Below are 15,077 nucleotides of genomic sequence, written 5' to 3' on the forward strand. Positions count from 1 at the left end.
TTTGCAAAGGCTTTCCACAAGGTTTTGCGAATTTGTACCCATTCATCCAGAAGAGCATTTGTAAGATCAGACATTGATGTTAAAAGATATGGCCTGGTTTGCAGTCTGTTGTCGAACTCATCCCAAAAGTGTTCAATAGGGTTGAGTTCACGGCTCTGTGCAGCCAATCTATCTTTTCCACACCAAACTCTCTCATGATGCCTTTATGGACCTTGCTTTGTGCACTGGGGCAAAGTCCTTCTGAAACAGAAAAGGGCCTTCCCCAGGCTGTTCCAACTAAGTTTAAAGCATACAATTGTCCATTATGTCTTGGTATGCTCAAACATTAACTTTTCCCTTCATTAGAACTAAGGGGCCTAGACTGACCCCTGAAAAACAACCCCCATAGCATTGTACATCATCCACCGACCTTTATAGTTGACACAATTCAGTCAGACAGGTAATGTTCTCTAGGCATTAGCCAAACCACACTCGTCCATCAGACTGCCAGCTAGAGAGCGCGTTTCGTCACACCACACGGGAGAGAGTTTGATATTGAGTTAGCAGAGCGTTGGCGACTTTTATGCTCTTCAGCACTCTGTAACACCGCTCTAACACTTTGTGGCTGAGTTGCTGTTGTTCATAAACACTTCCACATTTCAATAACATTTGTTACAGTTTACCATGGAATATTTACTTGATACAACGATGGCATCCTATTACAGAACCACTCTCATCATTGAGAGCTTTAGAATAAGTCATTCTTTCACAAATGTTAGTAAAGGCAGACTGCATGGTCATGTACTGCATTGTCATGAACCCGTAGCAATGGGACTGAATAAAAAAAAAATAAATTCAATGGTCAAGAGGTGTTTCCCAATACTTTTGTTTGTATCCTGGATTTCCTATTCCTTTTGTCTTCTGACACACAAACTGTGTGATTCCAGTCTTACTAATGATCAAAGCAAAATAAGTAATGCAGGTATCTGTTATATAGCTGTAAAATTGCTTTCACAGATGAGGATACCCTTACAGCAGAATTTCACAATCCTGTGTAGCAAATAACTACAAGTAAACCATACACATTTTCTCTAGTTATTTCCTCCTTGTTTGGTTTCTGACTTTTATTTGTGCAGGGAATCTATTCTTAAGAAAGAGTTTGATGAAGAGAAGACCTCTATACAGAAATCTCTTACCAGTACCAGTGCCTTGATCACAGAGAAGGACAAAGAACTTGAAAAACTTAGAAAAGAGGTAAGTGTGCATTTACACTTTTTGTGAATGTATTTTTGCTTTAGTTTATTTTTCTTTGGCCATGTGCCCACGTAGCGTTTTTACGGCCGCGAAAACGCTTATAAAACAGTCTGCCATGCAAAGCAATGTGAATTCGGATGTGTTGTGCATAATTAGCGCGCCGAATTCGCATTGCGTTGAAAAACGCTGCATGACCATTTCTACTGCGATTACACTGCAAATTTGCGGCTATTGAGGAACATTGAAACGCAGCAAACCCGCAGGTATATGTGGATTTGCTGCATTTCAGTTAAATTCAATGGCCCTGAATTTGCAGCGTAATCGCGGTGCGTGTGGTACCCAGGATGAAGAGGAGACTACAACTCCTCTTCATCCCGGCTACCACGTGGTGAAAAAAGAAATAAAAAAGTTAAAAATAAAAAAACCTGTATACTCACCTCTCCGGTTTGCTCCCGGTGGCATCCTCTCTCCTTGGCGTCCCGCGGTGTACTTGCAGGGCCTGCGGTGACGTCATGTAGTCAGCTGATGGTCACGCGACCGTTGACATCAGCGGTCAGGTGATAGTTGCGTGACCATCAGCTGACTAAATGACGTCAACGCAGGTCCTGCCAGTACACTGCGGGACACCGAAGAGAGAGGATTACCGCCGAGAGGAGACTGGAGAGGTGCGTACAGGGTTTTTTTTTTTTTTTATATAGATGCTGCATTTAAAGCATCTAAGTTGGTCACTCAATATAAATTCATGCCGGTTGCATGGATTTATATTGTGTGACCAACTTGTCAAGCACTTTCCAAGTGATGCTAAAATCGCTTGAAAAAACGCATGAAAAAACGCTTCTCTCTGGTTGAAAAAAACGCATGTAAATCTGCATGCTTTTTTTTTCTGCCAGAGAGAGGCAAAAACGCTCTGCATCAAATCTGCTACGCGGGCACATAGCCTTTCTGAAGCCCGTAATCTTTATTTCATTAACATACCCTACTTTTACATTCCCTAACTTTCATGGGTTCTAATATAATTTCTTCAATAGATTTACATTATTTTATTGTTTATCTTCTTTCCTGGCCATCGAAAAATAAATAACACCAATATTGAGTCTCTGTAGTATATTTGTCCTAATGCACCACATCAATAAGAGCATCAAAAAACAATGTGTAATACAATGCAGTTATTAAAAAAGCACCCCTTAACGAAGCTTCATGTGAAATGTTTTAATATTTTTACATGATTTATTTTTAGATCACTCATTTAGACTCCTATACTGTCAAAACACAGTACCAACACTGAAGTCCAGCTAAAATTATTTTCCTTCTTCCTTAAACAGCTCCAAGTGGTATCTTAAAGAGGTTGTCCACTACTATTAACATTGCCCCCATTGATTTAAATTGTGGCAACTTTTTGTAAATACCTTCCTTGTTCTTTATTGCCTGTGAGCGGCGCTTTCGCTGGCCCCTAATCAGGCATCACGTGACCTCCGGCTGCAGCCGGCTCCGACATCCGCTGATGTCACGTCAAGTTGCAGCTGCAGCTGCAGCCGGGGGCGACCCAGTGACGCGCTCCCCACTGATTGATGAGCTGTGGGAGGGGTTTCACGGCGATCCCAAACCAGTGCCAGCCTGCGCTTTCCCAACGAAAGCAGAGGAGAGGCAAAGCGCTGTGGATGCTGGGCTGTGACGCGCATTGAAACCCCGCCCACAGCCCATCAGTGGGGAGCGTGTCACTGGTTCACACCTGGCCGCAGCCTGAACTTGATGTGACATCAGCGGATGTCGGAGCCGGCTGCAGCCGGGGTCGTCACGTGATGCCTGGTGAGCAGGATACCTGATCTGAAAAATATTAAGATTTGAGATTCCCCAGTGGTTGATACCTTTTAATGGCTAACTAAAAAGATGGTAACAAATTGCAAGCTTTCGAGGCTGCTAGGGTCTCTTCATCAGGCATGGAACCTGATCTGTATTTCAGTGCCACGAGATCACCTTTCATGCCTTATACATTCAAGCCACTGCTGTTTTACCACAGTCATTAGTATTTAAATCCTATACTTGCCCCAATATACAGATCAATGGTGAGGAGGTTAAATTAGTTGAGTATACTCTTAGGCTGTGTGCCCACGTAGCGTTTTCCAAGCGTTTATGCTGCGGAATTTCCGCAGCATAAACGCTTGTGAAACGCTAGGTAATCCGCACCCCATGGTCCCCAAGGGGATTCCGCATGTTCTATGCACATGCTGCGGATTTTTCCGCAGCGTTTATGCTGCGTACAAAAATCCGCAGCATGTCATTTAATTTTGCGGAAGCGCAGCGGAACTCCCGCCATTGACTTGCATTGAGACGCATAGAAACCGCGACTGTACATTTTTACAAGCGGCTTCTATGCGTCTCTATGTGCGGATGGTACCCAGTTCTGGAGGAGAGGAGACTCTCATCCAGACCTGGGTACCATTGTACCTGTAAAAAAAGAATAAAACAACAAAGTTTATACTCACCTGTCCGGCGTCTTCTCTCTGAATGCCAGCAGCGCTGAAGGACCTTCGGTGACGTCACAGTCATGTGACCGCAGGCCCTTCACCGCTCTGTCTCGCGATATGCCGGCAGCCGGGAACCAGCCAGGAAGCAGCGCTGCAGCCACGCCGGGGCCTCGGGGGCGAGTATAGCTTTATTTGTTTTAATTTTTACGGTTCACACTGTATAAATCCATGCTGTTTGCATGGATTTATACAGTGTGACCTAGTTGTCAAGCACTTTCCAAGTGATGCTATCGCCTGGAAAGTGCTTGTCAATCTGCATGCGGAAACGCATGTGGATCCGCATGTATTCTGCAGGAAAAACGCATGCACAATCTGCATGCGTTTTTTCTGCCAGGGAGATGCAGAAATGCTGCAGAAATTTTCTGCTTCATTTCTGCATCGTGGGCACATAGCCTTACGTTCTCCTTTGGCTAACTCTGTTATTTGACATATACTTGTTGTTCACTGCATATGCTGCTTCTTTTTTACTCTACCTCTACTTTTGTGTTTTGTTTGGGCCAGAGTCTCTTCTGCAGAAACAGACAACAATGCGATATGCAATGATTTTTTTTCCTATATATTTTGTCATACGATCATGAAAACCCATGTTATAACACGTATGAAGTTACTGTTCCCTAACACTGTATAATTGTGGTGTGCTCTTAATAAATAAACTCTAGCAAAATAATTTTACTCCTACCAGACCCAATATTAACAAGTGCAGTCTTGTGAGCGTGACATTCAGTGTTCTGAGCAAATAAAGATTTGTCATTTTGGAATAAGATAATACTGTGTATGAAGCCATCAGTGCAGCTGACATGGCAATGGCACAATAGCTTTTTATCCTTGAATCAATAGAGACCCATCATTACGAGCTGTAGGTGGCACCATATACAGCAGTGATTGCAGACAGTAGTAGGACTATTTAAATGCTGCATAGAGAGAGAGAAGGATTCAAGCTTTGTAGCCCTAATATTTCAGTATTTCAATACTATGAACGCAAAGGTTAGTATCCTGAGAAATGTAAGTTGTGTTATATGATGGGTTAGTCAAGACATCCCTTTTTCTCTTCTGGCTTCATTGAAACGTGGCATAAATTACTATTGTGTTAATTTTGTGTTTTTGCATTTGAAAATGAGCGTTTGACTGTCAAATATTCTACCGAAGATTCCAATATTCACGTGGTGGCAATATTTGTTTATCATGTATCTAATTAAACAGTTGTACCATTAAAATGTATAAAGACTCAATTCAGTATTTAATTGTATTTCATGCTAGATTACATTGCTTCGGGGAGAGAATGAATCTGCGAAAACCTTACAGTCCGCAGTAAATTCACTGGAGTCTGAAAAACTCAAGCTGGAGAAAAAAGTGCAAAGCCTGGAGAAGGAGCTGGATGAGAACAAAACGCAACTCCGCAACCTGTCAAACTCATCGGGTGAGGGAAATGAAGCTGTTGGTTTATGACAATATTGTGCCCAAATCCTTCAATCGTATCCACATACCAGAATGCTGCATTTAGCAATGGGAAGCAAGTTACCTTTGTTTGTTGTGATGACTTAAAATATAACTTTAATTGCTTTATTACTTTTCCGAACTACTAGTAGTAGAAACCTTTAATGAGATGATTTCGGCATTGTTGCCCCCATAGCTACAACTATGCACTCACCTGATTTACAATACTCTGCGAAAGGGATTCAGACCAAAGGATTTTTCAAAAATCCTTAGTGCATGTGAATCTCTGAAGCTTTAGAATAGATGTTATGTGATTCCTCACTTTCCAAAAGCCTGCAGTTTGTTTTTAGTGTTTATAGCCTTTTTGCAACTATGAGGAGTAGGAGAATGCTGCTACTTATTGAGTCATTCAGTGTCATTCCATGAGAGGGAAGCATAGGTGAGAGATCGTATTTCAGCAGAATCATTCAGCCTTCAGGAATTTTGGGAGAATTAAAGAGCAATTATTTTAATTTATATTTAATAAATTAATAGCACACTTGAAAATAAGAAGCTTTGTAATGTATCTTATTAGAGAATTCTGCTTTTTTGGCTCCTTCTGAATTGATTTTTCTTTCTCAAAATTCTCAATTCATGAGCAAAATCTGTCTTCAGTGAACACAGATTTTCCCATTACTGAGATAGGAGATAACTCTCATAAAGTTCTGTGCAGAAGTTTAAAGCGCATCTGTCAGCAGGATTGTGCTCAGTAAACTACATAACTGTCAGGTGGGCGACATTACACTGAGTAAAATGATACCTTGGTTAATGAAATCCGTCCTGTGGTTCTTGTGTAATCTTTACTTTCAGTTTGGACATAATGATATGCTCGCCCTTCGGGGTAGCCTGTGGGGGGAGCTCTATCCGGTGCTCTGCTTACATATTCATCTGTATGCTCTTATGACAGCTCACTGTGCGTTCACTGACCTGCCTTCTATTTTACCTAGCCCCGCACTACTAGATGCATTATGTAAAATACTGCTATCAGTTTTATTTCTCAATTCAAAGCTATGTTCTAATTTATTTATTAATCCTTATTTTCTAGGTAAATTAGGTGATGCCTCATTCAATAGCCAGTTCCTGGAAGAGAAGTCATCCATGGAAAGCCAGGTATGAAATATTGCCAATTTGATGTATTTTACGCAGGGCTGTGCAGTTGGAGTCGGTGTCCATTTTGGTGGAGTCAGAATCTGTATAAAATGGACAGACGATGACTCTTAAAATATATAATAAATTGGGTTCATTAGTACAATGCAGGATGTGCTGTAATTTTTTTTTCCATAAGAATTTGGGAAAGTTATGAAATATCCTAGAAATGTCTGTTCTGTTCCTGATCTAAGGATCTCCTCTTTTAGTTGAGATGAATCTGTGCTTCACTTTATGTACATGCTCAGTATTGAGGCCGGGCTGTGGAGTCAGGGAAATTTAGGAGTCTGAAGTTTGGCTTACCGACTTCACAACCCTGCTTTTACGTCTGTGTATGCAGGATTACGATAAATAAGCAACCAGGGCTCAAGAGCAAGATGGGTTACATTTACAGAGGATCGCTATCAGGATAGCACTGAAAGGGTTGCAGACCAGCACATAGTTGTGAAAGATTAGAATTGTAAAAATAGTTTGTATTAGTAAAAATATTTTTTTTCTGAATATAGGGGTCAGTAAAGCAATTGGGTTGCTTTTACAGATGCACAAAACTTTGTAGATCTTTCAAATGATTCTTCTAAATGCAGTTGCAATTACTGTTGCCAGTGCAAACAACCTCGCAAACCAGGAAAGTTCTTGATCCCTGCAGCATTCAATACTGTCGGTAATACCTGAATTAAATATTCAATCATACTGTCATAATAGATCAAGGATTCCAGATGTCATTTATCTGCATAGATTGTTACCCTATAATCATATTTATCCAATAGCATATATTGATAGTGTATGTAGTCACAGGAGATGCTGCCAGATCTGGAGAGTTGTTTGCTTTACTTGTTTACTTGAATCACAATAGTACTTAGTACACAATTCCGTTACTTGGGAATGTACTGTATATAGCGATCACTAGGGACTATTAATTGTTGCATCGATGGTGCACTTCCAAACACTGACACAATCAACTGAGGAGAGATATTTAAACAATAATCTTGTGTATATTTTTTAGGACTTATTAAGGCTGCGTGCCCACGTAGCGTTTTTCAAGCGTTTATGCTGCGGAATTTCCGCAGCGTAAACGCTTGTTAAACGCTAGGTAATCCGCACCCCATGGTCCCCAAGGGGATTCCGCAAGTTCTATGCACATGCTGCGGATTTTTCCGCAGCGTTTATGCTGCGTTAAAAAATCCGCAGCATGTTCATTAATTTTGCGTTTCCGCAAGCGGAATTGCCTTTTGCAATACATTAAAAAATGCAAGGCAATTCCACATGTGGAAATCGCGCGATAAACGCGTGCGGAATTCCGCATGCGTTTTTAATTGCAGAAATGAAGCATAAATTTTCTGCTTCATTTCTGCAACATGGGCACATAGCCTTACCATTTGATTAAAATATTACATTGTTTTATGATACTGAAGTATTTGCATTATTGATTTTGTTTTGTTTTTTTTCCTCCAAGATCGATTTTCTCAATTCTGTCATCATTGACCTTCAAAGAAAAAATGATGATTTAAAACAAAAGATTGATAAAATGGTCGAAGCGTCACTGAATGGAAACAATGTGGAAGATATGGATAACCATGACAGGTATCTGGAGTTTTTCATGCAAAGTGAAAGGGTCCCTACACTTTACAGGTGTTTTTCATCCCCACGCTCAGTCTAGTACATTTAGGTGTCTGCCTCCAATAGGCGTATACGTCCGAAAATGATGCCCGACAGAGCACACGTTGAATCTGTCGACACCATTAAAGTTAATAGCCCTCTCGGCATATGCGCTCAAATCCCTTTTTGGGTGGTGGGGGGTGGTGTTTGGACATAAGCTCCACTGGACCCCTTAGCATGGGAATTAATGCAATGTGAAAGGGCCCTAACACTTCGGTTAGTAATTTTGGTATTGCATAAAAAGTGAATATTAAGAGGATAAAGAGATCCTGCTAGGTGACTCCAGCTGCCCTTTAAGAGACCAGCTTCATCATTGCAGATATCTATGCTTTGCTCTGAAGTGCTGCAGAGTTTTATAGAAGACATACTTTGAAGCCTGGCACAAGACTAAGAAGACTAGTTAAAGGAGAGCAGGTGCTGCCTGCTTCCTCCTCTATTATCAGTTCACTGACAGGTCTCTCCATATAGACACACAGGGAGAGACCTGTGCGTCAAGCAAAACCTGGGTGTTGTCGTGCCTCTGTGAATAGTCCTCTTAGTCACTATGGCCCTGATTTATCAAGAAATTATTCACGTCTGTCTTGATGAGGAGTTGTGTTGAGAGCAGAAGCTCCTGATTCATTAGGAGGCGCACGCCTTTTAATGAATCTGGTGCGTCTGAAAAGTGGTGTGTGCCTCACAACAAATCCTACTGATTTTTGACGTAAGGTATGCCACAGCTCATCATGAATTCTACAAGCTGTGGCATTACTCCCTCTCTCTACCCAATTTAACTGAGCTGGGGAAAACGGATGTGAAAACACCAGGATTGCTATGCGACCACATCCGCTATGATGTAGCAGCGACATCTAGCAATCTTTGGCAGTGAAACTTGTGTTGTGGCTAAGGTTGCCATCTAGCCTAAGCTTTGAAGTGACATCAGATGTTCGAACCTGCAGATATCAGTGGGACCAGAAGCGGACATATTGGATAACATGCCTCAGCCTTTGTTACAAAAGGAGATTCCCATCTCCCTATTCACTGAGTGTAATTATTTTGCCTTCCTGTCTTTTCAGTTTGAATGGTACCCAAGCCAAAAAGAAAGTGCCCCCTCGTCTGTTCTGCGATATTTGTGACTGTTTTGATCTCCATGACACGGAAGACTGTCCAACGCAGACTCAATTGCCTGACTCTCCACCTCATTCCAACTTCCACGGTAACAGAAAAGAAGAGCGTCCATATTGCGATATCTGTGAGGTTTTTGGTCACTGGACAAGCAGCTGCAATGACGATGAGACTTTTTAATATGACACCTCTGCCTCATTGTATCCTTGGAAATGTTCACTTTATCCTTGGAAGTATATTGACCGCACCAGCATTCATGTGCCCAGGCTTCTGGGAACCATCTGCAGAAGAACGTTATTTCTTTTTCAGTTACAATTATGCATATCGCTTCCCTGCACTGGCTGAAAAGGGGCTGCTATTGTCTACCAATGAAATCATTGCTTCATTATACCATTTAAGGGCTTGCAAAGGTATTCGAGCTAATGAGAATAAGACCTCATGTAATCTATGCGTGTTATAACATTCACCATATGTCATTACATTTATAGGAAGCTTTTGTTTCATATTTGCACTATCGTATCTACATTTGAACCTATTTTTAATGCCTTTAATGTGACACTGGATGTAAACTACATATCGGACTTTTCTTTCACCAGTCTCAAGTATGGTGAACAGATGAAAGCTAACACTGGTTTTCTGTGATTACCAGTACTGAAAATGCCGACAGTTGCACATATAACCTGAATGGGTGAGCATGTATGTTAAGGTGAGAATAGCACTTGTCTGTCTTCTTTCCTAGCTCAGCTTTTATTCAGATATGTAAAAAGCCACCACTCCATCTTCCTTGTACAAAAAACAAAATAGCCACTTTATTTCTGCAAAAAAAATCATTAAAAGATCTATGCATGTCTGTGATCTTTTAATGGTTTTTGTGAAGAAATAAATTGGTAATTTCTTACCACGAAGATCAGATGCCAGCTTTTTTCCCATTTGGATTTGTGGCTTTAGCTACCAGGCTCCAGTCGATGAAGACTTGCAGGTATGGTGAGCTGTTAAAACTGTTTTGTAAACGTTTATTCAGGGGTGTAGGATTTAGTGGAATCATCCATACACAGATGAGCTACATGTTTGTTTTCCTGCACCAGATCAGATCAGTGACTTGTTCTTGTACATATTCCACTAATGGATTTGTGGAAGTATTGCTGTCACGTTGTGTTTGGTAACAACAAGTGCTATATACCTTTTGTCCTGTGTGAGATCTATACCACCTGTATGAGATATGACTGCTGTATTCAGGGTCTGAAAACAAATATCCATAGTTTTATTGCATTTTATTCTTTACTCAGGCTACTTTGATTTGTCAACTTTTTCATTTTAACATCATGTGCTGCTGACCTTTCTCAGCCAGGGAATTGTGGAGCTAACCACTGGGGATTTAATCTCTGCACCTACTATATACTGTATCTTCATAGACTATGACCATAGAGGTGAAGGTAGGTTGTTCAATCTTCTGTTGTGTTTCTTTATAGTAATATACAGCAAACTGTGCTACCCAGACTACAAACTGCTTTTTTCCCCCGTTTCAACATGTTAAGTGCTAATGCACACTGTGAATTTTATGTCATGGGGTCTGTACTGTACGGTGGAGTCTTACATGCTGGTTTACCCATCACAGAAATCTATGCATGCAACACTTATATATTCTGGTACTATGTTTGCAAAAAGTCCATTGATTCTTATGATTTACATGTATGTGTAATGAAACATACATGCGTCCATACAGTGCAGTCCTTTTGGTAATATTTGATGGACAGTGTGAATTACAAAGGTACAGTACTCTTAACTGAAACATGCAAGTGAATTTGGAGTACAAAAGATTCTCCACCTAATTTGTTTTCCTTTTTTAGTGTAAAATGGTTGAACATTAGGACCCATGACAACAATGCCTGTCCATATCATAGAGGGGAAAGAAACACTGTTGGGCCTGCCAAGCCTCCATCCAGCCTTTCCTAGAATTGCCATTGAGTTAAGAATAGAGGAGGGACAAAGCGATTGTTCAAGATTAGAAAAATGGTTTTGGTTTCTGCCCAGTGACGATGACACTTCTGTCTATGTGAGATGTGACTGGTGTAGCAGCTCAGCCCTATTGACTTGGAATAGAAATGAGCTGCAATACCAGATACAGCCATTGGAGAAAAGTGGAGCGGTTTATGGGGGAAATAAACAAAACTGATTATGATTTGTTGATAGTAATTTGCTACCGAAGAGATCCACTGAAAAGATGTTAAACCAGTGTATCTTAAACTGTCTGGATCATATTTTCATCTTAAAGAGGTTGTCTGAGTTCAACAAAATTGGAAGACAGGTATGTAATGTTTTAAAATAACAAAAGAACTTTCTATTGAAGCTCCTGTCTCTCCAAAGCAGCCACTGCACGGTGGACTATTTTCGCAGAATTAAATTAGGAATATCCCGTTCACAAAACTTAACCTCTGCAGCCAATCGCTGGCCTCCACAGTCTTGTACTGTCCACCTCTGTATGACTGCTGAGGCCAGTGATTGGCTGTAGTGGTCACGTGTTGTAGACTGGATGTCACAACTATAGTCCTGTATACGAAGACCAGTGAAGAGGTGATGCTTGAGCGGCAGTGGATTCAACAGGTAAGTAATGGTTGTTCTAAAGCATTGCCTGTCTTCCCATTTTTTTTCTAAAAAAACAAAACAAAAAAAACTGTATCCCTTTTAGAGAAGAATTGACCCTGCTAATGGTAAACAATGGGAGCATCAGCACCATCTCAGACTTTGTTTTTAGGAAAAAAGATTTAGGTGGAGAATCTTTTTTTTTTTTACATATATTTTCCCAAAATATTCAAGCCATGACTCTTACTACAGCATCACAGATATGCCATCCTGTGACTCTGCATTCCAACCTGCTAGGGAATTACAGGGTAAAACAGCTGACACTGTCTAAAGGATAATAAACCCCTCAAATCTGGTTCATTTTGTGCCTCTAACATCTTTACAACAATTCCAGGATCTACTTTTACCGTTAGTCAATGAGGATTGCATTTTGTATTGCAAGCATCCCTGGAATAGTAGAGATGACTTCAGTATTTCCTTTTCCTGTGCCTGCATCTTATTCTTGGATTCATTTTAACCCCCATCCCCTGCCCCCCAACTTGTAAGAAGATGAAAATCTCAATATTCATTCTACCAATGTTGTACTTGACACCTTGTTATATTAATGTGTAAAGTTTGTTTATAGAGTACGTTGTTAAGTTAAGAAATTAGACAGGGAATTTCTCAGAATATGTATATGAACGTGACTGTTGTCTATTAATTGTATAGTAGATGTAAGAATGGATGAATGTAAATATACATATTCTCTCCAAATAAAAAGAGGTGATTAAATTCTTTCTATCCCTACAATGTATTAATAATCCAGTACATATTTATTGTTCATGTAATATGTATGTTCTTAAGTGGGTTTTCTTATATTGAGAATTCTGTACCTGGCTTTCCATGGATACATTTGTAATTGGCTAATAAAGGCTGTATTAACTTAATAAATAAATTTTTGAGGATTTGCCCTGTTTTATGTACTGATTTTAATTCTTCAGAAGATGAAATGTAAAATTGTAAAACAAATATTCTTCACATTACAAATGTTAGAATTGCTAAGGTTGTAATAATATTTGGAAAGGGCTTATCTGCAGTGGTCGTGCCGCAGGGTGCATGTACGACCTCTGTTGCTTTGAGAATCCTCACTGTGTTCGTTCAGTGAAGAGAAATGGGTTCTAGCAATCTAGGCTTCCCGATATGCTTTGTTATCTAAAACCTTCACGTTATTGTTGCCTCCATATTAAGCTACAAGAATCTGTTCCTAGTAGCACAGTATGTTGGTCATTTTGTAGCCATGACAGCTGATGGATCCCATTGAATTCTGATAACAAAAATAGTGCATCAGAAATAGAAAAATGGTATTTTATTGTGAAGACACTCCAAGTATACCATTACATTACTTTGACACTTTTGACACCTATTGATCTTCCCTAAGTTAAACAAAAATATTCTCCTCATAGAAATCACTAAATGATCACGAGGGCAATCAAACTCAAAATAACATCTGAAACATGAAGAAAAAGGGCATAGAAAAAAAGCCCAGGAAAACAAGTATATTATGCCCAAAAATACTTTGCTAAAACAAGTTCATCATATAATATAAAACAGTAAAAAGGTACTATAAACTAACAGGGAACATACGAAACGCCTGGATCAAATGCATGTGTTTATCAAAAGCATGTACCGCATGATAAATACCCTAATTGTACTGGAGACATGTCCCTTAAATGAAATATATGTCATACAAGTCAGGAGTGAAAATTGTTTTCATACAATGCTAACTTAAGCTTCCAGCGTGTCTGTTGCCCCCTATACATGGGCGACAGGGACTCACTAGAAACAGAGTCTGAGGGCTCACTCACACTAGCGTATAAAACGGAGGAGTGCAGTGTGAGAAAACAATCGCATTGCACTCTGACAAATATTATTCAATGAGGCAGTGCTCATCTGCAAGTTTTTCTGCCGCTGGAATCAAGATGAGGAAAAAATTGCAGCATGCTGCGATTAACTGCATATATCCGACGAGACTCGCCAATGCAAGTCAATGGATGCGAGAAAAAATCGGACGGCACACGGACCATCACATGAGATGCTACAATTCTGGTGCTTTTCCCATCTCTTCCAGATTACCCTGGTGCGGTGTCAATTGGGGTAATGGTAGTTGGGGTTGATGCCAGCTGTGATTTGTCAAAAATCACAGCTTGGCATGAAGCTCTGGTGTTGGTAATGGAGAGGTGTCTATCAGACACTCCCATTACTAACAGAGTAATCAAAAATAAAAACACACAGACACACAAATACTTTTTTTTGAAAAAACACTCCCCAACACTTTCCCTTGTTCACCAATTTATTAAAAGTAAAAAAAAAGGCCATGCAGGTCCGTCATAGTCCAGGGGATCTGCCATAGTCCACAAATAACTGAAAAACATTAAAAGAGAGAATTTTTTTCCAGATCCAAAGTTCGGTTCTCCATGGTTTTCAATGGGGTTCGGGTTCAAGTTCGGGTACAGTTCTGGTGCCCGAACCGAACCAAAGGTCAGGTACCAGAACACAAACTTCCACGGCTCCGCTCATCCCTATTTTTTAGCTATCTATTTATTATCTATCATTTATTTTTATATAAGATTGCTTTATTACTTTTGTAAACTAGCTTTAACCACTTCGCGCCAGAGCCTGTTTTTGCCTTCGTGACCGGGCCAATTTTTTCAATTCTGACCACTGCCAGTTTATGAAGTAATTACTCTGGAACGCTTCAACGTATTCCCCTGATTCTGAGATTGTTTTTTCGTGACATATTGTACTTCATGATAGTGGTAAAAATTTCTTCGATATAACTTGTGTTTATTTGTAAAAAAATCGGAAATTTGGCGAAAATTTTGCAATTTTCAAACTTTGAATTTTTCCCCTCCCCCATGACAGCACACCTTGAGAGAGGATCCGCCCCACCAAGGACAGGAAACAGTCTGAAATAAAAGGGCGGTACCTCTCCCTCGCTTCAGTTGGTTTCCTGTCCTTGATGGGGAACCTGTCTGGAAGAAAGAAGACTTACCTGGGGCTGTCCCGGTGTGGAAGAGCGGGCACTGGCCTGTGCACCGGGTTCAGTATCCCAGAAGCGCCGTCCGCAGCTTCCCCTGGGGTCTCTGCGCCGAGCGGGGCGCACGCGGTGAGGCAGGCTCTGTCCTCCCGGAGACCGCGGCGCCGTCCTCCCCCTGCAGTGTGGAACGCTTCCGGGTGTGACGCGCCTGACGTCACGGCGCAGGGCACGCTGGGAGCGGCGCGCTGGGTGACGTCAGGAGGCGGCGCCGATCCAAGATGGCGGCGCCCATCGGAGCGTCCCAGGCCGGTTTTTTTCAACGGAGCTCCGGCCTGGCGAAGGGG

General features: G+C 40.9%; 1 protein-coding gene across 9 annotated transcripts in view; it reads left to right on the forward strand.

The window, feature by feature from the left end:
• Positions 1–12,661, forward strand: part of CLIP1 (CAP-Gly domain containing linker protein 1) — a 121,783-nt gene extending 109,122 nt beyond the window's left edge. For 6 of the 9 annotated variants that reach the window (XM_073676241.1, XM_073676243.1, XM_073676248.1 and 3 more), the window contains 5 exons: positions 1,116–1,233; positions 5,016–5,175; positions 6,277–6,341; positions 7,831–7,958; positions 9,089–12,661. In XM_073676241.1, coding sequence (XP_073532342.1) covers positions 1,116–1,233; positions 5,016–5,175; positions 6,277–6,341; positions 7,831–7,958; positions 9,089–9,317 — 700 coding nt within the window. In that variant the 3' untranslated portion in view covers positions 9,318–12,661. The remainder of the gene's footprint in view (positions 1–1,115; positions 1,234–5,015; positions 5,176–6,276; positions 6,342–7,830; positions 7,959–9,088) is intronic. The other 3 variants (XM_073676242.1, XM_073676244.1, XM_073676247.1) reach the window with 1 other exon arrangement.
• Positions 12,662–15,077: the final 2,416 nt, after the last annotated feature.

The sequence above is a fragment of the Phyllobates terribilis genome, unplaced genomic scaffold (genome assembly GCF_046119375.1).
Source record: "Phyllobates terribilis strain yellow unplaced genomic scaffold, ASM4611937v1 Scaffold_1__5_contigs__length_1240528914, whole genome shotgun sequence".
In the NCBI taxonomy this organism is placed as follows: Eukaryota; Metazoa; Chordata; class Amphibia; order Anura; family Dendrobatidae; genus Phyllobates; species Phyllobates terribilis.